General features: G+C 43.6%; 1 protein-coding gene across 8 annotated transcripts in view; it reads right to left on the minus strand.

Moving 5' to 3' along the window:
* Positions 1-23011, minus strand: part of LOC140741038 (supervillin-like) — a 249757-nt gene that overhangs the window by 19848 nt on the left and 206898 nt on the right. For all 8 annotated transcript variants that reach the window (XM_073070681.1, XM_073070680.1, XM_073070682.1 and 5 more), the window contains 11 exons: positions 22480-22616; positions 20903-21050; positions 20059-20204; positions 18080-18255; positions 13578-13716; positions 10473-10749; positions 7117-7271; positions 4814-4916; positions 2968-3175; positions 501-634; positions 62-217 (listed from right to left, as the gene is read on the minus strand). In XM_073070681.1, coding sequence (XP_072926782.1) covers positions 62-217; positions 501-634; positions 2968-3175; positions 4814-4916; positions 7117-7271; positions 10473-10749; positions 13578-13716; positions 18080-18255; positions 20059-20204; positions 20903-21050; positions 22480-22616 — 1779 coding nt within the window. The remainder of the gene's footprint in view (positions 1-61; positions 218-500; positions 635-2967; positions 3176-4813; positions 4917-7116; positions 7272-10472; positions 10750-13577; positions 13717-18079; positions 18256-20058; positions 20205-20902; positions 21051-22479; positions 22617-23011) is intronic.

The raw sequence follows: 23011 nt of genomic DNA on the forward strand, positions 1-23011 counted from the left end.
AATCCTTATCCTTTCCTCACACTCAGCATGGTAGTACACCAAACTCATAACAAGTACACACCGGGCTGAGGAACAGAGTAGAGATCCTCCTGTAAGAATGGCATGGCCATCACACCATTAGAGATGCGTGAGGGACTTAGCTGTTCTGTCATGGTAAACTCCCCCGAGGAAGCAGTCAGCCTGAAGAGTCGTACAGTGAAGTTATACTTTCCGGGATCTACGAGACATAAAAATAACAAGTTACACCACACGATGAAAGACATGGGCCCACGTGCATTTCCACTGAGAATGTCAGCAATTCTGGGCAGCACAGAATGTAATATCCCCAGACTTCCTAAAAGCAAACAAACAACCTGGAACCAACAGAAATGATTATCAGTGCCCTGTGAATCTGGACGTGGAACTTCTCTACACAAAAACCAGAGACTCTACACTTGAAACTCCTATACAAAAGCCACCATGAATGTACTATCCCCTCAATTCCGTGTGCTGTCCATTACCTTGTAACATGCAGTCATATGCTTTTCGATCTGGTTGTCCGATTGCTTGCCAGAACTCTGGTGGTTCTGAACCCTCATCCAGCTCACACACTGTCACTTTCATGCTGCTCCACTGACCCAGTTCCTGAGGTGGTCTAAGGAAAAAAAGATCTTGCATTAAAACCAAGTCTAAGCACAGTAATAAAGTGTCGATGTATGCTTGCCAGGAAAATCCATAAAACTTAATCAGATCAACTCAAGTAAATGGCAGGTAGTTGAACAATCTACACAAGGGTTCCCAACCTTTTTTATGCCATGGACCAATACCATTAAGCAAGAGGTCTGTGGACCCCAGGTTGGGAACCCCTGAGTTAAGAGATAAATATTGACAAGAACACAGAGATAACTTTTGGCTCTTTCAATAGTGCCCAGCATTCCACACAACTGGCACACGATTGAAGACAAATGTAGAATAGCTTTGAGGGGGCTACAGGTTTATCCTTCCCTCCATCACCACCCTTTTCCCATGCTCTGTCACAGCACTGGCAGCTACATTACATACATTTCCATTCAATGAACTGGAGCCAATCCTTGACATTCAACGATCTCTGCTGGATTCTGTGGGTAAACACTGTTGAAAAGAATGCCAGGAAACAGAAACATATCCAGTCACTGATCAGCTTCAACTCAAAGGGCAATGATTAGGTTTCTATTTTTAACCTCAGCATCCTTGTTTTTTGGTAAGTAAAATCACCCTTCATCCCAGCTACTGTGTTCATTTTCTAAACGGGGAGAAAATCCAATAATCAGAGGCCTTTGGGAGTCCTAATGCGGAATTTCCTAAAGATTATATTGCAGGTTGAGTCGGTGGTGAGGAACACAAATGCAGCAATACTGTTTATTTTGACAGGACCAGAATTTAAAAGGATGTGATGCTGAAGCTTTATAAGGCATCGGCAGGCCGCACTTGGAGTATTGTGAGCAGATTTGGGGCTCTTAGCTGAGAAAAGATGTGCGGGCATCGGAGAAGGTTCAGAGGAGGTTCATGAGAATGATTCAGAGAATGAAAAGGTGAGGAGTGTTTGATAGCTCTAGGCCTGTACTCACTGGAGTTTAAAAGAATGACAGGGGATCTCACTGAAATCTATTGAATATTGAAAGGCCTCGATAGAGTGGATGAGGAGAGGATGTTTCCTATAGTGGGAGAGTTTAAGACCAAAGGGCACAGCCTTAAAATAGAGGGGCATTCCTTTAGAACAGAGATTAGGAGGAATTTCTTTAGCCAGAAGGTGTTGAACCTGCAAAATTCACACAGACGGCAGTGGAGGCGAAGCCATTGAGTATATTTAAGGCAGAAGTTGATGGGTTCATGATTAGTCAGGGAGAAGGCAGAAGAATGGCGTTGAGAGGGATAATAAATCAGCCATGATGGAATGGCAGACAGACTCAATGGGCTGAATGACTTAATTCTGATCCTATGTCTTATGGTCAAAGATCAGTGTAAATAGGTGCATGATGGGTGTGTGGACTCGGTTGGCTGAAGAACGAGTTCCTGAGCTGTATCATTCTATGATACCCTGATTATATGATTGACTGTTCTCCTTGAGAAGAGAGGATCAACATTCTGGAAGGAGATTGAAATAATATTAAATATATTACAATTCAGGTTCATTTTGTTACTGAATTGATTCTGACCCTGTTTCTTTCCATTGTGATTAATCTTGGGTGACAACAGTCACACATCCAAAATTGCAAACTGAATTTCTAGCCTCACTGACTTTTGAAATAAATGCACAAACCAGGATGATCCTCAAAGGCCATCGTTCATCAGAACTGGAAAGGGGCAGAAGCCAAAATAAGAAGGTGGGGGGATTATTATGGCTTCTGCCCCCTCCCTTTCCAATCCTGATGAAAGGTCTGGGCTTGAAACATTGGCTGTTTATTCCTATTCATAGATGCTGCCTGACCTGCTGAGTTCCTCCAACATTTTGCGTTTGTTGCTCCAGGTTTCCAGCACCTGCAGACTCTCTTTTGTCTCCCTATTACTGCAGAGCTGGCAGAGTTCCTGTGGGGACCCATGTAGCCAGTATTTCAGAGTGTGAAAATAAAAATACCACTGCACACAAGCACCTTGGAGATGATGCTGTTGTAATTATTTACCTTTGGCAGAGAAGCAAGGTGATGTTAGAAACATATTTGTTAAAGCAAAGGGAACTGTGCTTTAATATGTCCAATTTCTTTCTTTATTTATTGAAATACAGTGTGGAATAGGCTCTTTTGTCCCACTGAGCCACACTGCCCAGCAACCCCCTATTTAACCCTAGCCTAATCACAGGACAATTTACAATGACCAATTAACTTATCAACTGGTACGTCTTTGGACTGTGGGAGGAAACTGGAGCACCTGGATGAAACCCACGCGGTCTCGGGGAGAACATACAAACTCCTTACAGGCAGCGGCAGGAATTGTAACTAATGTCTTTCTTACCGGTCCTTTATATGATTGGCTGCTTTCCTGCCAACCTCTTTTACATTGGATTGAGCTCTGCAGCCATGCCACAGATATACCAGAGCCTGCTGAGTGTTCACCAGGACAAGGGAACCTCTTGAGCGAAGGCTGCTACAATCACACTCCACCTCCAGGAGGCGCCCCTCCACCGGTAATTCCCCCTGCACTATGTACAGTCGCCAGATTCCTGCAGAAGACAGAAATGGAAACACAGAATCAATGTGTTTACAATGACTTGGAGTCCCTGAAAACATGCACCAACAAGCAGGACTGTTTGCCTTGATATCCTGGGCATAATACTTGTTTCAAACACCATCTGTAAAATAGCTGCTCTGGCAATTTATTTCCACACAGTTTGTGGGCATTGCGATAAGGCTGTACATCAGATGTGGCTCCAAATTACCTCAAAGTACTAAAGGATCAAAATAAGGACCTAAAAAGAAAAATGTTTCTTTATTATGTCCCCAACATTCCAAAATACTTTTGAGCTCATGGATTTGCTTTTGTGAGGCATAGGGGCAAAAAGAGTTTGCACAGAGCACAGTTTCAAATGAAAGATCAGTGCCCATTTGGATGGTGTCGAGGATGGGAATTAGCCGGGATAATGACAACACTCTCTTAGAACAGCACCTTGAACTTCTTTGGCATTCAGCAGAACTGCACAACACTCCCTCATTACTGCATGCACTGCCCAGGTTGGATTATGCACAGAGGCTTCTTGAGACTCATAGAACTCACACCATTCAGACTCAGACAGAAAGTCAAACAGTCAAGACAAACTGCCAGTTGCTTCACAAACACTACTTAATGTTTCCATTGAAACACCTTCTGGTCTTCACAGAGTATGGATGCAAAATGATCAAAAGGAAATCCCATGTCAGTAAAACTGATTATATTGAGAAAAGAGGGAATGTAAATAAGAGAGGCAAGAGAGTGATGGAGGGGGGCTGGGTAATATTGAACATATAGTAAAAGTATGACAGAAAATAGGGAGAGTAATATTTATGCCAAATGGAATCACCAGCGATTAAAAACATTTAAGATGTATTTAATGGGATTGCATTCACTATCAACCCATTTTACAAAGTCAGACAAAGTCAATATTACCCTCATGTTTTTCCTGCGGCTCTCGAGGAAATACGGTCTGCCTCAGGAATTGCTGCTGCAGTTCTACACTGCAGTCATTGAGTCTGTCCTGTGCACCTCCATCATTGTGTGGTTTGGAGCCGCCACCAAGCAGGATAGAACCAGACTACAGCGCACAGTGAGGACTGCCAAGCGCATTATTGGAGCCTCCCTGCCCTCTATTGTGGACCTGTACTCTTCCAGGTTGAAGAAGAGGGCGGGGAACATCATAAAGGACTCCTCCCATCCTGCGCACGGACTGTTTGATCTGCTTCCGTCTGGTAGGCGCTTCAGATCCCTCCAGACTAAGACTAATAGGCAATGGAGAAGTTTTTTCCCTACTGCGGTCACTTTGCTGAACAGTTAACTGCCGGTTAACTGTCAGCTAACTATTACTTGGATTGCACTACCTGTATGTACAATTTATATTTTCATTTATATTTATCATCATTATTGTTATGAGCAGAGAGACAACATCTGCCGGAAGTAAATTCCTTGTATGTGCATAGGTACTTGGCGATTAAAGTCTGATTCTGATTCTGATATTTTAAAGCCATGCAGATATCCAGAGGGAAATGGTTCCTTCTCTCAAATACCTGCCAGAATTATTGCATTTTTATTGATAAAATGATTCTTTTGTCAAATGCAATCCATTTCTTTTGCTTTCCCAAACTCCTAATAAAAAGTTCCTAATACAAACCTTGTGATGTATTTGTCTTATCCCTCCTGCCACTGTGGATGATCATCCCCCCTTGGAACAGCTGAAGAAAGCAGGGAGGCTCCTTCCCCTGTGACACCAGCATCTGGGAAACAGAACCAGTATTTACTCTCCTTGGCAGTGCTGTATTAACTCAGAGATTTTGGTTCAAAAATGTATTAGCTGAGAGAACTCAGAACTTTATACTGTCGTGGTCCATATTGCTTCTCCAGTTTCTATGAAACAGAATGACAAGTGAACAATGCAGAGAAGGTAACGCTAGCTGCTGATCTTGTTCTTCCCTTGTTTTCTTTTGACACAGAAGGAGATCATTTCAAAGTACCAGTTTCTACTACTTCCACATTCCAGAACCTACCATTCTCAGTGTACAATATTTGCCTTGGAAATCTCTTTTAAACTTTTTGTCTCTCATGAGAAAGCTACACCCTCAAGTATTTGACATTTCCACCCTGATCGTGCGCCATATCTTTACAGGACGGTTGACCCCAGCCATTATCAATAGTCTTTAGAGATTGTCTGCTTGACGTCAGTGGTCACATAACCAGGACTTGTGATATGTACCAGCTGCTCATATGTCCATCCAGCACCATCACCTGACCCTAATCAGGGGCTAAGCAGGTGCTACACCTTGTCCAGGGGTGACTTGCAGGCTAGCGGAGGGAAAGCGTGCCCTCCATCTCCTCTGGTAGAGACCTCCCCGGCACCTCATGGACACTACCTCACTACTTTACCCTCTTTTGCATTATTAGTTTTAAAAAAATATTTCTTATTGAAACTTATAGTAATTGTTCATGTCTTGCACTGTACCCACTGCTGCAAAACCACACATTTGCAATGATAATAAACTTGATTCTGATTTGAACTTGTTGAAGGTTGTCGAGTCTACAATGTTAAACCAAAAGATAAAGTGAGTTCCTCGACCTTACAGTGAGGTTCTTTAGAACAGTGCAGGAGGTCAGCCTCATGGGGTTAGAATGGGAGTCAGAAGGTGATTTAACATGGCAAATAGCTACGAACACATAGATGTGCTTGTGAACTGGACAGAGAGATTCTACAAGGACAAAATCCCATTTTCATTTACCATCTCCCCTCTGAACATACTCAAGTTCAAAGTAAAATTTATTATCAGAGTATATGTCACCACATACAACCCTGAGATTCTTTTTCTGTAGGCATACTTAGCAAAACTATTAAACAGTGACTGTAAACAGGATCAATGGACAACAAGCTGTGCGACTGCAAATATAAATAAATAGCAATAAATAACGAGAACATGAAATAACAAGATAGAGAGTCTTAAAGTGAGACCATTGGCTGTGGGGGAACACCAGAAATAGATTGAGTGTAGTTATCCCTTTTGTTCAAGAGCCTAAGGGTTGAGGGGTAGTAACTGTTCTTGAACCTGGTGGTGTGAGTCCTGAGACACCTGTACCTTCTACCTGATGGCAGCAGTGAGAAAAGAGCCTGGCCTGGGTGGTGAGGATCTTTGATGATGGATGCTGCTTTCCTATAACAGTATTTCATGTAGATGTTCTCAATGGTTGAGAGGGCTTTACCCATTATGTACTGGGCTGAATCCACTACCTTTTGTAGGATTTTCTGATTAAAAATATTGGTGTTCCCATACCAGGCCGTAACGCAGCCAGTCAGCACACTTCCCACCACACATCGATAGATGCTTGCCAAGTAAGTGGGTAACGCAATCTATTCAAGGAATTACTAATTAGTGTTTCCCCTAGCAGCTCATGGGGCCTGAAAGTTGTGAAGGCCGAAGATAAAAGGGAAACTGTTACACTTCCTGTGCTTTGAAGTAGAAAGGAGAAGGGTAATTCGGTGTGATGAAAGGGGAAGATCAGGATATCATCAATGGGTAGACCCTCTCTAACATCTAGAGACTCTTCCTGCAAAAATGTATGCATGTGAGGACATTAGTTGTAACTAAGATCCAATTCGTGTCAGTTTGCTATTGTCAGTCTCTTCATTTTCTTTGACAAGGCTCCCTTGTGAAGAGCAAATATTGACAGCTTTTGGAAAGGAAAACACTGATTTGGCATGAACAGCTGCTCCTAATCCTGCAATTTGCCAACTCAATGGTAAAATGTCACTGGAATGATCTGATTGGACAGGGTAACTTCCCTGCAAGGCATCCCGCTGTGTCTCTCTCACTCACCCCATTTTCCTGGCTTTCTACCTGCTTCTGTATAGAACAGCAGATCTCTACTTACGTGAATCCCCAGCCTCATATCGCATCATGAGAGATCGGATCCAGGAAAGTCAGATCCTACCTGTGCTTCTCTGTCCTTGCCCAGCTCCACGGTCATCAGTGCAGAAGCTCCTTTGCCACTGATGCTTGATTGGCCGCCCTGCCAGAAGAAGTAAGCAGATCGCTCCTTCCCAGAACCAGTACAGCTCAGCTGATCCGGTGTCTGACGCTTTGCCACTGCAGAGGAACACAATGACATCCTAACTGCATTAGACTGAGGCACAGTTTCCTTACGGAACACCCTCTTGAATCCCCAATATCTGATCAAACCAAGCACCCATTCCACATCGTTCAGATCCAACACCATTCTGCAGGACGTCAAGCTTCTACTGCTCTCTCGCCATGGTGAAGGAGATGAATTTGCCAACCTCACCCTTGGAGCCATTACCACATTTAAAATGCAGTGTATGCTGTAAACCACAATACATTGCTGATAATCACATAGGGGCACAGAGGTAGGGAAACTCATAGCCACTGCGGTTGATGACAGGTTCTGACACTGCTCTATCTCTGTAGTGTGAGGAAGGTATCCATGATCATCCCCTTGAGAAAGGGACTCTCCTTGTACCTAGATGCATTCTGAGATAGGAGGAGGAGAACTAACCCTTAAAAGATAATTGTGAATAGCTCGAATACAAACAGAAAGTGAGCAGCAATGGGGAAAAGAGAAGAAGTGCTTTGGGCCAAAGATCATATCTTCCAATCAGTCATCAACACACCTGAGAGTTACCAATAATTTATTTTAAAATCTTAGAACATGTTGATAAGGTAGTTTTGATGAAACTCTGTTTCTCTCCTGCTGAGTTTTCAACAGGCATCAATCATCTATTTGCATTAATCACACTTTATTATCTCCACATGCTTCTATCAGCTCTCCTAGATTATACCACTCATCCATGTACTAGTGACAAATTACAGGGTCCAATTAACCTACCGAGTGTAGGATGTAGAACAGAAATCCATGCCATTACAGAGCAAACCCTACAGGCAGCACCAAAAGTAGGTTATTGGACCTATGAGGAAGAAGCGATCCTAGCTGAACCAAATTTTTTAGACTTGGTTGCTCTACTGGGCTCCTGACTGCCTTCACTGTCCTATCCACCACAGACACAGTGATTGAAATCTGTTCCGCCATCAGAAATCGTGCCTTCAGTTCCCTAATCCTCCAAATCTGAAATTCCCTCCCTAAAAGAATGGCGGCATCTCCTGAAATGAATGTGCCCTGATGGGGACCACAACTGGAGTACTGTGTGCCAGTCTGATCACATCATCTGTGCAAGGATATAATGCATCAGAGGGCATTCAAGTAAAGTTCATCAGCTTGGTTCCTGGAGGAGAGATTAAACAGAGTGGGGCTGTACTCTTTAGAGTTTAAAAGACTGAAAGGTAATCTCATTGAAATCCTCAAAATCCTTACTGGTTTGAAAGCATAGAGGTAGGCGGTGATGTTTTTCCATGACTGGGGTATCTAGAACTGGGGTCACATTCTCAAAATAAAAAAGCTGACCATTCAGCATAGGGATGTGGGGGGGGGGGGGGGTTCAAGCAGAGAGGGGCGAGTCTTTGGAATCCCCTACTCAGTGTTTAAACACTCAGTATATTCAAGATAAAGATGGAAAACTTTTGGATCTTAAGGGAATCAAGGGCTGTAGTGCAGGAAAATGGTGCAGGGTAGAAGGCCCAAACTTATCTTCTTAGGTGCAGGGCAGCTTCCATCTCTTTAAGTTGCAAAACCCATGCTTCTTTATTTTTCTCTCATCGAATATCCTCTTAAATTCTGTCTGCTGTAAGGAGGTTTTGACCATTTGTCCTTCATGTCTAGTCTTGTATGATAATCCTCTGTGGATTATCCTTGTAGGATGTTTTTAAAGGTGCTATATAATTCCAAGCTGTTGCTCACCAGAGGGCAGCACTGCAATCGGCCAGCAGAGGGTGCTATGACGCAACGCGAGCAAATGACTGGTGCGGCAGCTACCAGTTTTGGTCATTAACTTGAAGCTGCGCAAAACCATCCTGGATTCACACACTCAGTCACCAGCTTCAAGATTGTCTGAAGCTTTTAAAGCCAAGTGAGACTTTGAAGATATCACAAATATGCAGCTGAAAGTTCTGCCACAGGATGTGCCTGGCTTTGAGCTCCCTCGTAGTTTATATTCATCTGTACATTCATTTCGGACATGGACAAATGGTATCAATGTGGAAATTAAGGACTTTTTCAACATGCGCCCCAGGAAAGAGGAGCACCCAATAGAATACATCACAACACAGTGAGAATGAACACACATGCGTTTTCACATTTCACTGCATTTACCTGCCTTCAACATTTAAAATATGATTTAATTACTTCGTTATTGGGATACAGCACAGAATAGCCCTTCCGGCACTTTGAACCATGGCACCCAGCAACCCTAGCCCTATTACGGGACAATTTACAATGACCAATTAACCTACCAACTGGTACGTCCTTGGTCTATGGAAGGAAACCTGAGCGCCCGGCAGAAACCCACACCGTCACAGGGAACCCCCATGCAGGCAGTGGTTGGAATTGAACTCAGGTCACTGGTACTGTAAAGCGTTGTGCTAACCACTGTGCTACCATGGTCTACAATTACAAGCTCCCCCCCCCCCCCCCCCAGATAACAGACCCATTTGCTATATGGATATTTGTGAGGAGGGAGTTCCAGCTAAACCCTTACTTCACTGGTTACTGTGGGTGGTAGGAAGTCAGAGGCTCATTAATATTTCTCAGTAAATCTAAAGTAACCTGGGTTGCTTTCACAAGCTGAGGTTTACAGATCATTTATCCAAAGGACCTTTTTTCCAGGTGGAAGAGCACAGGTGCTATAAGTTCTGTTTGCATTTTAATTACAGGCCATCCCCAGGTCATGAACAGTTTCCATTTTTACAGATGTCCATTAAGTCAATTCTCTCCATAAGTTTGAAAATACAGCAGAATCATTGGATAATATAACCATCTCTCCACAGCAATGCAATGAATGGCATCAAATACATAACACTGATAAGAAAGAACAATTACCAAAATTGGAGAGGTGAAACTAGCTCTGTTGTACGTATGAACGAGCATATATATAAACGTTGGACTTCTGAATTGAATAAGATAATTGGAGCTCGTTCACATGAAGGTGTGTCTATAGGTCAGGGCATCTATAGAACCTGTAGCTTGTTTACTTGCGATTCCTTCCCAGTAATCAATGCAGGAAGACCACTGAATATCTTCAAGTGTGTTCCCTGCCCTCTGTTGTAGTGAATGAAACCTTTGTAAAGTGACAGGTCAAATAAAACCCATTGTACCAAAGACTCGTTTATTGAATGCTCACTAACTGGGACAGATCTGTACAATGAGAAACATTACTTTACCCAGGCTGCTGACTGTGTACTTCCACTGAATGACGTAAGTGTCCCCCTCATGGAACTGGCCATAACTCTCTCTGGGCAGCTCGCTGTGTTCAAACTCCTGAACATGCCAGACCACCACATCGATGGTCTTCAGCTCTGACCTTCTCTCATCGTCCATTTGCAGCAGCCCGTATCCACGCTGCACATTTACCCCATCCAGGATTGTTCCGCAAGGTACGTCCGGGAATGGAATCAGCAGCTTCGCATCGTACGGCTTCAGTTCATTCTGGCACTCCAACTGCGAAGCAAAAAAAAAGGAAATTATACAAATAGTCACAAGTTCTGGGAGGATGTAACATCCATTGGGTAGTGAACAGATCAGCACTGGAGCAGAGCAGAGGAAGTTCCAGCAAATTTGCATCACACACTGGTAAACCCGCTCGTTTACCAGAAGACCATAAGACATAGGAGCAGAATTAGACCATATGGCCCAACGAGCCTGCTCCACCATTCAATCATGGCTGATCCTTTTTTTGCCTTCCCCAGCCTTCTCCCCATAACCTTTGATGCAGTGTTCAATCAGGAAGCTATCAAGCTCTGCCTTAAATATACCCAACAACCTGGCCTCCACAGCTGCCTGTGGTAATAAATTCCACAAATTCACCACCCTCTGGCTAAAGGAATTTCTCCGCATCTCTGTTTTAAATGGACATCCCTCCATCCTGAGGCTGTGCCCTCTTGTCCTGGACTCCTCCACCACGAGAAACATCCTTTTCACAGCTATTCTGTCCAGGCCTTTCAACATTCAAAAGGTTTCAATGAGATCCCCCCCTCATCCTTCTAAATTCCAGCGAGTACAGACCCAGAGCCATCAAATGTTCCTTGTTTGATAACCCTTTAATTCCCAGAATCATCCTTGTGAACCTCAAGGATTCTGGTTTACCAGAGAGAACTATGCTCTGACAGTGCTCTCAACCAGATTCATTGCCTTTAATATGCTATAGGATATCCTAAGCTTATGAAACATATTGAATAAATGAAAATATTTTATGAAACTATTTACAAAATCAAAGTTATAACAGAAGAAAAAATAACAATTGCAGAGATAGTGGGAAAGAGCAAATGCCACATTAGGATTCCTAATTCAATTATTATTCAATTTTGCATTGCCAATTTTTTCCAAATACTATGTTTTTAAATGTATTTTATAATTCACACATTTCAAGCTTCAATGCTCTTATTTACATGGCATTAAAGGACCATTTAGTACAGCACGTAACAGTAGCGTTACACATTGATTTCAACTCCCATTTGTACTTTGAACTACAACAATCAGGTCTGAAAGTAAAACAGAAAATGAAGTCATGGAGTCATACAGCACAGGTTGAAGTTGTAATTGCTAAATTTGCAAGTGACTCTAACGTAAGTAGGAAAATAAATTGTGAAGAGGACACAAGGAGATTTCAAAGGGGTATGGAGAAGGATTAAGGTAAATGGAGTATAATGTGGGAATAAAAATACATTTCATCTAAATGATGTGACTTTATAGAGTTCTGAGATGCAGAGGGATCTGGGAGACCTAGTGCCTGACTAGTGAAAGGCTAGTACATTGGCCCTGTAGTGCTTAGGTATGCTAACAGAGGATTTCATTTTATTGCTGGGAATTTGAACACAAAACTAGGGAGGTCACTCTTCAGTTTTATAACAGTGTTGGTGAGAGCTCATCGGAATTGTAGGAGAATGTTAATGCAATGCAAGCAGTTCACATAAGATTTACCAGTCATAACTGGATTAGGCAGGTTGCCCTAGAGCAGGTGTTCCTAATCTGGGGTTCACCAACCCGCTGGTTAATGGTAGAGGCTCATGGCTTAAAAAATGCTGGGAACCCTGTCCTGGATGAAAGGATGGACAGACTAAGCTGGTGTACCCTATAATTTACAAGAGTGAGAGGAAGCTTGATGGAAACATATATAACCCTAAGGAGTTTGACAGGGTGAATATTTTTTTCAGTGAGAACATTAAGAAATTGTGGTCATCATTTAAAAATTAATAATTGCCCTTTACTGAAAGACACAGATGAGGCAAATAATTTCTTCTCTCAGAAGATTCTGAATTTCTGGAACATTCTTCCCCAAAGAGCAGTGGTAACAGCGCCTAAGAATATTTTTAAGGTGGAGGTAGAGAGGTTCTCAATGAATGCTACAGGGAAACAGATTCATGGATTCGGTAATTGGGACAGAAGACATTGTTTTTGAGTGAGCATCTTAACTATTTATTAACAAAGCAACCAGTGAAACATTCTACCAAGCATCCAAATCAAGCAACTACTTACTAAGTCACTCTCAGGTACAAAAGCTATGACTTAAAACATTCAGTAACACTTCAAACTCAACGAGTACTTCATTAAGTTTTCCTGAGTGACACAACTACAAAACTAAATATTCAACAAACAAGTTCTTATCTAAGTGTGTGCAAGAGGCCCCTTATCGGCAGCACACATTCCCAATGGTTCTTTAGCACAGGTTGTGACCTTGGTATGAAGTGAGCTCCTAGTGAAAAAGACAGTCCTTTGATTATGCTATTCTTACTCCTGAGGTGCCCAGAACTGGAAGCTGGTGTCGTGACGCAAAAGCCAGCCAATGGGAAAGAGCTGCTACTTCATTCAAACGGGCCAAACGACGACCAGAACGGCAGCAGTGACTTTTGACTGGCAAGTAAGTTAACCCTTCACATCACAATGACCAGTGTCACAAAGGTTTCCACGTGTTGACAAGCATATGCAGATGAGGTTACCATGTTGTTACTAAATGGTGAATCATGTCTGGGGAAGGATGGGAGGGAGATTTGCCTTCTCAAATAGTCAGAGAAGTAGTTACATTTACAGAAGACTAAAGAAAATTTCCTTGGAGTCTGGAATAATATTTATCGTTCATGTCTCATTTACAAAAGAGCAGATTATCTGGTGTTACAACTTATGATCTGTGTATATCACACGGCTGTATACATTAGGGTTAGGTTAGGGATTTTACTCATTGCATTTGCTACGGTCATTACTTTTCAAAAGTCACTTCAGAGCCTCTCAAATTCCTTGCGCCACCCTGTAGTCATGAACAATTCAAACTGTACCTTTAACTCGGCTGTGGACTCCACTTCCCTCTGGTTCTGTTTTCTCAAATCTGCCCAGTCCAGAAACTTTTCCTTGAACAAGATTGTTTCATTATGCTCTGATAGGCGACCGAAGATTACCCACTCAGGCCGCCCCTGTCTAGGGAAGAGGAATTGATTATTTTTATAAAGTTGTAAATACAATAAACGCTGAGTGTTTCAGTACAGCATAGGGCCCTGTAGTTAAATAATTTTACAGAAGGAATCCAATCCTAACCAAGCTGTCTTGAGTCCTGGATCTTCCTCTGCCTCAAATAACCACCCACCCAAAATCTTCTCAGTAGCTCCAATGAGCTAACCTCAGTGACAGAATGAGAAATGCTGCACCAATCCTCTCCTCACCTAGACCCACCAATCTCTTGTGACCTCTTGTTAAATCCCTTCTCCTCATCCCTTTATACTGTGCTATCCCTTCTCTATTATTTCAGTCCAGATTAAAGATCTTGATCTGAACCGTCAAGTGTCCATTTCCCTCTAAAGATGCTGCCTGACCCATTGTGAATCTGGAGCTTTGTTTTTTGAAATCTCTTTTGTCTCCATTCCTAGACTCTCCTCACCGAAACTGTGGTAATTCCAACTATATTGATGACCTTTTCCCGTCAGCTTATGCCTTTCTCCAAAACCACTTTGCACTAACCTCACAATGACCTGCAGCTGGCAGTGTCAGCAGTTCCCTGTCCATCTGGAGTTGGTCTCCTCACCAGTTCAGAGAGGGGGCATAGTGCTACAGCAGTTCTCCATGGCTTATGGTGGGGAATCTACATGTGCCAAACAGGGCCTGTATTGTGTTGTTGCTTGTGAGGTCTCTTTCACCACTTTATATAATGACCACAACTCAAATGGCGATTTACTGATTATAAGACTTTTTTGCAACATCCTAATGGCTTGAAGGACATTAGATACAAACCTTTCTTTCTTTTAAAAATTCCTTTAACTCTATTGCTAAATCTTATTTGGGCCCCAGGCAGGAACCCATTCCTCATTTTCTTCATGGGTACGGTCAACAGGACTAAGAAAGCTAAGACACATCAGAGTCAATAGCACAGGTTTGGGAGTTTTCAATATGGATTACAGTAGTCAGTTAAATAGCCAAGGAGGTCCTGAGTACAACCCTGTTCTCAGCAATGGCAGAGACCAGCAACTGTGCTGAAGAACTCACAACCATGTTCAGCAAGACATGCTGAAGAGGTGATCCATCACAGAAATCTTCAGCCAAGTGACCACATGATCTGAAGAAACAACTGAGAGCAAAGGCTATGAGAGTGGATATCATAATGGTGTAATATTGAAGAGCTATGTCACCTCTGGGTAGAAGTGGAAGACATTTCTGGATGGACCTGTGCTCTAGAACTTGCAGCACCTCCAGCTAAGTGGGTGCAGGAGTGTTATAACTAGACCTCTATTAGACAATGTGGAAAATTGCCCAGATGTGCTCTGATAATAAAAGGCAAGACAAAACTAATCCAGATAATAAGTCACCTCTCAGCCATCAGCAGAGTGATGGAAATGCCATTAACAGTGTTATCAAGCAGCACTTACTCACCACTAAACTACTGACTGATGCCCATTTTAGGATTCACCAAACTATTCAGTGCCCAATATTGGCACGACCTTGCTTCTAACATATTCTAAAGAGCTGAGGTGAGAATAACTGCCCTTGGATCAAGGTGGTACTTGAACAAGTTGGTCACTGTAGAGCTCTAGTAAAAGTTGAAGCTACTTGGCATCAAGGGGGAAATCCCCAGTGGTTGGATTGGACTTTGCACAAGGAAGATGGTTGCAGTTGTCAGTTCATCATCGCCGCCTGAGGACATCATGGCAGGAGATCTATTAAGGTAGTGTTCTAGTCACATCCTTAGCAACTGCATCAATGAGCTTCCTTCTATCATAAGCCCTGAACTGGGCGTGCTCACTGATGATGAAACCGTATTCAACTCCTCAACAAATGAAGTAGCCCATGGCTGCATGCAGCAAGACCTAGTCAAAATTCAGTGAGGCTGGTAAGTGGTTCATGCTGCAAAGGTTCTAGACAATGATCACCTTGAACAATAGAAAGTTCAGCTACCTGCCCTTGATGTTCAATGGTATTACTGACCTTGAACCCTCTATCAACAACGTCTTGTGGGTCACCAGAAACTCCACTGGCACAGCCACATAAATACTGTGGTGACAGGGGCAAAACAAAGAGTAAATTGCCATGATGACTGCCTCATGCCCTAACACCCAAAAGCCTCCCCACCATCGACAAGGCATAAATAAGGAGTATAGTAATGTGCTAGAATACTTGGTGGATAAGTGTGTCTCCAAAACCTTTCAGAAGCTCATCGCCTTCAGGACATATCAGCCCACATGACTGGCTACATCCATCAATTACCCTAAACATCGATTCCCTCCATTCCCTCCACCACCGCTGTACTATGGTTGCAATGTGTACTATCTCCAATCCACTACTATCAGGGCACTGCAGATAATCACTTAGGCTTTTCCAATAGCACCTCCCATAAATGTAGCCATTCCACTAAGAAGGACAAAGGCAATACCACCATCCACAGGATTTCCTCCAAATTGCCCATCGTCCTTATTTGGAAACATCACGTGAATATTTCTGCTGCTATCTAATCAGAATCAGAATCATGTTTAATATGACTGGCATATGCCGTGAAATATGTTGTTTTGCAGCAGTACATCGCAATATGTAATAAAAACTATAAATTACAATAAGAAATATATATATAAATTTGAATTAATTAAGTAGTGCAAAAAGATAGGAGAGAAAATTACTGAGTTAGTGTTCATGGGTTCATTGTCCATTCAGAAATCTGACGGTGGAGGGGAAGAAGCTGTTCCTGAAATGTGGAGTGTGCGTCTTCAGGCTCCTGTACCTCCTCCTTTATGGTAACAATGAGAGAGGGCATGTCCTGGGTGATGGGGGTCCTTAATGATGAACACTGTCTTTTTGAGGCATTGCCTTTTGAAGATGACCTTGACTCTGGGGAGGCTGGTGCCCATGATGGGGCTGGCTGAATTTACAACTCTCTGCTGCTTTTTCTGATCCTGTGCAGTGACTCCTCCAGACCAGACGGTGACGCCACCAGTTAGAATGAGCTCCATGAACACTCACTGGCACTGTGGGAGCAACTTCACCAGAAAGACCACAAGAATGACCAGGCCTCAATATCACTTCCTCAAAGGCAATGAGAATTGAACAGCTGCAATTCTAATATCCAAATCCCAGCAAACAAAGAAATTTAAAAAACTTAATTTAATTTCAAAAAAGCTCAGGATTCCTTAGTGTATATGCAAGATATGTGGAGAGCAAAAAAGAGTTCATGTTTCAGAACAGAGTTGATGAAATGTCATCCACATTAAACTTTGATTGTTTTTCCTCTCATAGATGCTGCCTGCCCTGCCGAGTATCTCTAGCATTTTCTGCCTATTTATTTCAGGTTCACAAATCTGCAGTGTCTGATTTTTGAAAATTTGTTTAGATTTTTTATTTGTCTCCTTCCTTCCTGCAGTAGTGTGTGTGAGTTTTAATCCACTCAACCAAGTCAAGCCATTTGCTTTGTCATCAGATGATGTCACATCATGATTGACAGAGGCAGCTTCTTAACGCAGTTTTCACAAGCCACACCAAGTAGGTGTGGTGAGGACAATGGCGTTTTGGAGGTATGCATCAACGTGGGCAGGCAGCAAGAGTGAACCCAGGCAACGAGTGTGAGTGGTAAGTGAGAGTACCAAGCACAAACTCTGAAGGGAGATGGCCATGGTGAACATTGACTGTCAGCAATGTGTGACTATCATACATGGGCAGTGACCGCAGGCTGCAAGTTTGCTATCCAGCACAGACAGTGAATGGAGGAGATGATTGTGAGCAGTGAGTGTGAGTATCGAGCACAGGACATGAATGCAGGTTGTGAGTGTGACTGGTGAGAACAGGTGGTGAACAAAGGTGCTGGTGCAAGGAATGAGTTATGTTTCCATCTCCTCTGGCCATCATCCTTCATATCCCTGAGGAAGATTGTCAGTTTGTTGACAATGCTGGAGATGCAAAATTACTTCTTTCTGACCATCAGTTGGCACCTCCTAGAGACCCTAGCTTGAACACTATGAGTGTGGATGCTGAGATTCAAGAAACTCCACAGTTAGACATCATAGCAACACACTCAAAACACTGGAGGAACTCAGCAGGCCAGGCAGCATCCAGGAAAAGAGTACAGTCGATGTTTTGGCACCAACTATACTCTTTTCCTGGATGCTGCCTGGCCTGTTGAACTCCTCTAGCATTTTGTGTGTGATGCGCGGATTTCCGGCATCTGCAGCTTTTCTCGTGTTTAAGTCGGACATTGTGACCACTCACTGTCCAGACAGGCACATGGAGAGCAGTCAGGTTGCCCCAGCACCCTCAGTGTTCAGCTCTACTGACACAGTTGAGTAAAGGTACTGGTGTAAACTCAACTCACTGCTGGTTGATGTTCTTTGTTGCTCCAGGGTCCAGAGGGTTTATGGCATAGCTACTGTAGTCATATGAACCATTCAACAGCTGCTTGCCCAAGTGGAGTGCTGTCTTTCGCTGTGCCAGTGTCACCTCTTTGCCATGCCAAATGTACAGCTCACTGCCAAAATCAAAAACCAGCACCTGGAAACAGAAGGGAAAACAGCTCAACAACAAAGTGCCCTGCCTCTCAATCCAAACACAAAACAATGGCTGGTGGGCAACTTTAATTCAACCTGAGTGGGTTTGGAATTGTCACTTTTTCACACACACACACACACACACACACACACACACACACACACACACACACACACACACACACACACACACACACACACACACACACACACACACACACACACACACATCAGAACCAGACCCCCCCAGGGAGATAGCAGGTGAGTACTTTATATGTCATATTACCAGATACCACCCTCCCACAGAGCCCACCATTTTCCTTTCATCCATGTACCTATCTAAGGATCTTTTAGATTTCCCTAATGTACAGTATCTGCCTCAATCATCAACCCTGACAGTGTATTCCATGCACCCACCACTCTGTGTAAAAAACCCTACCTCTGACATTCCCCCCGCCCCAAACTTTCCTCCAATCACCAAAAAGAATGCCCTCTGGTATTAGCCATTGCCACTCTGGAAAAAGTCCTCTGTATCTATGCCTCTCATTTTATACTCCTCTATCTAATCACCTCACGTCCTCCATCACTCCAAAGAGAAAAGCCTCTCCTTATCAGGAACAACACACACAAAATGCTGGTGGAACACAGCAGGCCAGGCAGCATCTGTGAGGAGAAGCACTGTCGACATTTCGGGCCGAGACCCTTCGTCAGGACGAACTGAAAGGAAAGATAGTAAGAGATTTGAAAGTAGTGGGGGGAGGGGGAATTGCGAAATGATAGGAGAAGACCCTGAATGGTGGTGAGGGAGGAAGTATCCTTGTATCCCACTACCAAGCACATCTTTCCCTCCCCCCTTCTTTCTGCTTTCCGCAGGGATCGCTCCCTACGCTTGTCCACTCGTCCCCCCCCATCCCTTCCCACTGATCTCCCTCCTGGCACTTATCCTTGTAAGTGGAACAAGTGCTACACCTGCCCTTACACTTCCTCCCTCACCACCATTCGGGGCCCCAGACAGTCCTTCCAGGTGAGGCGACACTTCACCTGTGAGTCGGCTGGTGTGGTATACTGCGTCCGGTGCTCCTGGTGTGGCCTTTTATATATTGGTGAGACCCGACGCAGACTGGGAGACCGTTTCGCTGAACACCTATGCTCGGTCCGCCAGAGAAAGCAGGATCTCCCAGTGGCCACACATTTTAATTCCACGTCCCATTCCCATTCTGATATGTCTATCCATGGCCTCCTCCACTGTCAAGATGAAGCCACACTCAGGTTGGAGGAACAACACCTTATATACCGGCTGGGTAGCCTCCAACCTGATGGCATGAACATTGACTTCTCTAACTTCCGTTAATGCCCCTCCTCCCCTCCTTACCCCATCCCTGACATATTTAGTTGTTTGCCTGTTCTCCATCTCCCTCTGGTGCTCCCCCCCCACCTTTCTTTCTCCTGAGGCCTCCCGTCCCATGATCCTTTCCCTTCTCCAGCTCTGTATCACTTTTGCCAATCACCTTTCCAGCTCTTAGCTTCATCCCACCCCCTCCGGTCTTCTCCTATCATTTCGCATTTCCCCCTCCCCCCACTACTTTCAAATCTCTTACTATCTTTCCTTTCAGTTAGTCCTGACGAAGGGTCTCGGCCCGAAACGTCGGCAGTGCTTCTCCTTATAGATACTGCCTGGCCTGCTGTGTTCCACCAGCATTTTGTGTGTGTGTTGTTTGAATTTCCAGCATCTGCAGATTTCCTCATGTTTGCTCCTTATCAGGAACATGACTCATATATCAAAAATACAAATGTATTGCACTTCTACCTCCTTTGAATTCAGCATGGAGCAGCGAGGCATCTTTCCCCATGATTCAGTCACTGGGACAAGCTTCTCCTCAACCAGGCGATATATATGGTTTGTTTCTGTGATGGCAGATTCATACATCTCATCCTCCTCAGGGCCCCCAGCACCTGCAGACACAACAGCAGAGAAAACAGTACAAGGACGGCAAGATGTGTCCATCTGGTTTGAGACCAGTCACTCTCAGAGCTCAGGGCATCTCTGCCCAGTTGAACACTCTTCACTACATCTCAATGAACGTGACAACAATAAAAGAATTACTAATTAACATCTGTGAGTGAGAGAGAGGGAGAATGCCAAGGAAAGTGAGGAAATGTGGGAGTTTAGGAAAAGCATCGAGTGAGAGGGAGATGGGAGAGACTTTTCATGACTAATAGAGTGAAAAAGTCTCCAAAAGTTTGGAAATGAGTCAGAGACCGAATAGATGGAGAGAACATTAGAAATGGGAACGTTAGAACGTAAGGATTAAGCCATGCCTTGCTGGCCTCTCTCCACTCTGCTGCCAGCTTTCTGTAACATTTGACCACCCACGTGGCCCAAAAGAGACATAACATTGAACTGATACAATGACTTTGTCTCCACAACTTTTTGGGATAGAGAATTCCAAAAGTTGTGTGTGCTTTACTTGCTCTATCCTTATGACTGAGTCTAAGCACAGCTCCAGTGCCATACTTAAGTTTGCACTGTCACTGGCCGAATCAAAGGTGGTGATGAGTCAGCATATAGGAAGGAGATTGGAGTAAGTTCTTGGTGACAGAGTATGTGACCTACTGAGCAATGACATTGGCTGTATTTTTAAGGTTCTTACCTTGATATTCCATCTGGCCACCAAGAAGATCCCAGAACTCCTTGGCCCTTTTGCCTTGACTGTTAATGCTCTCTTCGATAGTGGTGACACTTACTGCCCGGCACCCCAGTTCTCGTTTTGCCTGGATGAAATTGGCCAGCTCCGATGCCTAAAGGAAGTCAACAAACTTCTGTTTACTTGTCTGACAAATCAAATTAATCACAGACACAGTAGATAGGAATCTCTACATCTAAAGGTCTGGTCAGTAGTCTCAGTATTTGGTACATGCTTCTGGATGTTAATGGTAAAGTTTCAATACCACCATATTCACTGGGCAATACACTCTAAAGTGTTGGGCTGTCACCAAGGTCAACAGAAATTTCCGGATAATAATGACGTGTAAGGTGTGACTGACACCAAGGCAATCATTGCAAATTTATTGTATGATGCAATCCTCCTGCAAAGTCCACACTACCTGCAACATTTTTCCCATCAATTGCTGTTCATAATGTACTCTTTATATTCCTCCTACTCCTCATGAACCCACAGCTGGAGATCTGCTGGTTGCAATGTCTGTGAAAGTCTTCTGTCATCGAGTATAGTCAACTCTGAGTAGCCGTTGGTCAATGGCAGAAATGAACACTAGTAGGACATCGGGTAAAGATAGGAATCAGTCATGACCTTATTAACTGGTGACACAGGTCTGAGAGGCTCTGGTTGCTTCTATTTCTTATGTTTTTAAAGGACTTTAGTGCTTTAACACATTCCTGAAACACAAAGAGTGATATAGAAATACAGGAATCAGGAGGCTAGATGGCATGACTACTGTCCATAACTGTCAAATCCAGCATCTTCATGGTCATATTTGGCACTGGAATGGTGTTAACACCTGCGGGCTGCCCCAGAACACCCTTGGGTGCTTTGGTTGTTAATGCAAAAGTATTTCACTGTATGTTTTGATGTACACATGAAAAATAAAATTGAATCTTGAATCAATTGAATGTCAACAGTTCTACATGATGTACTAATTACCTTCATAATCCTGGGTAGTCCTTTAGACCATTCATTAGATTTAGAGTGACAGGGTGAATTTCTCCTCATGGAAAAGAAGGTAATTAAATCTCTAGGGTCTGTTCTCCTGTTCTTATTGATTACAACACAGATGAGGCCCTTTGGTACCAGCAGAGCAATGTCACTGCTGTCCTTACTACCCAGTAAACCTTTTTCCCACGAATGCTGATCCATGATTTGAAATTGACTCCACTACATAGCTTTGTTACAACTTGATTCCACATCTCCATTTCTTTCTGGAAAGCTTTTTCCTAACTTCACCTGGGGTGGATAGTTCTAGTGTGAGGTGTGTGTTGGGTTGTTCTGGTCTCCCTCACCAAGTACAATAGTTTTCCTATATCTAGCCTGTTCATTTTAAGCAATTATTTCATCAAGCCTGCTCTTTCCATCCAAAAGGAATATGTGCCTAATCTACAGAACATGGGACCTCAGTAGACTTGCCCAAGGAAAACTTCAGACATGAGCCAAACAGTGTGCACAAGCATTAAATTGAATTCTAATTAAGGAGTCAGATTAAGCAGGCATACCTTGGAGCGCTCAATCACGTTAGCGAATTCCCCGATCCAAAGGAAACAGTGTTGTGCAGTTATCAAGAGGAAACAGTCCCCACTGTTGAGTGAGCTAGCTGTGGGCTCCACCAACCGAACCTGGACATGTCTGCGACCTGTGAAATGGCAGAGTTAACCATGGTCCTGCACCAAATCACAACCGTTGTTTGTTGCCAGCAGTGGCGTAAATCAGACAGAGCGGTCATGTGTAAAGTGGCAGGTCACATCATCGTTGTACAGTTTAAGAGAAGTCTGCTCTTTGTCACCTCGCTGCAGCTGACTTGTTGGCTCACTACCTCACTACAGGAAGGATGTGGAAAGGGTGCAGAGGAGATTTACAAGGATGTTGCCTGGATTGGGGAGCATGCCTTATGAGAATAGGTTGAGCGAACGCGGCCTTTCCTCCTTGGAATGAAGGAGGATGAGAGGTGACCTGATAGAGGTGTACAAGGTGATGAGAGGCATTGATCGTGTGGATAGTCAGAGGCTTTTCCCCAGGGCTGAAATGATT

The sequence above is a fragment of the Hemitrygon akajei genome, chromosome 18, assembly GCF_048418815.1.
Source record: "Hemitrygon akajei chromosome 18, sHemAka1.3, whole genome shotgun sequence".
Lineage (NCBI taxonomy): Eukaryota > Metazoa > Chordata > Chondrichthyes > Myliobatiformes > Dasyatidae > Hemitrygon > Hemitrygon akajei.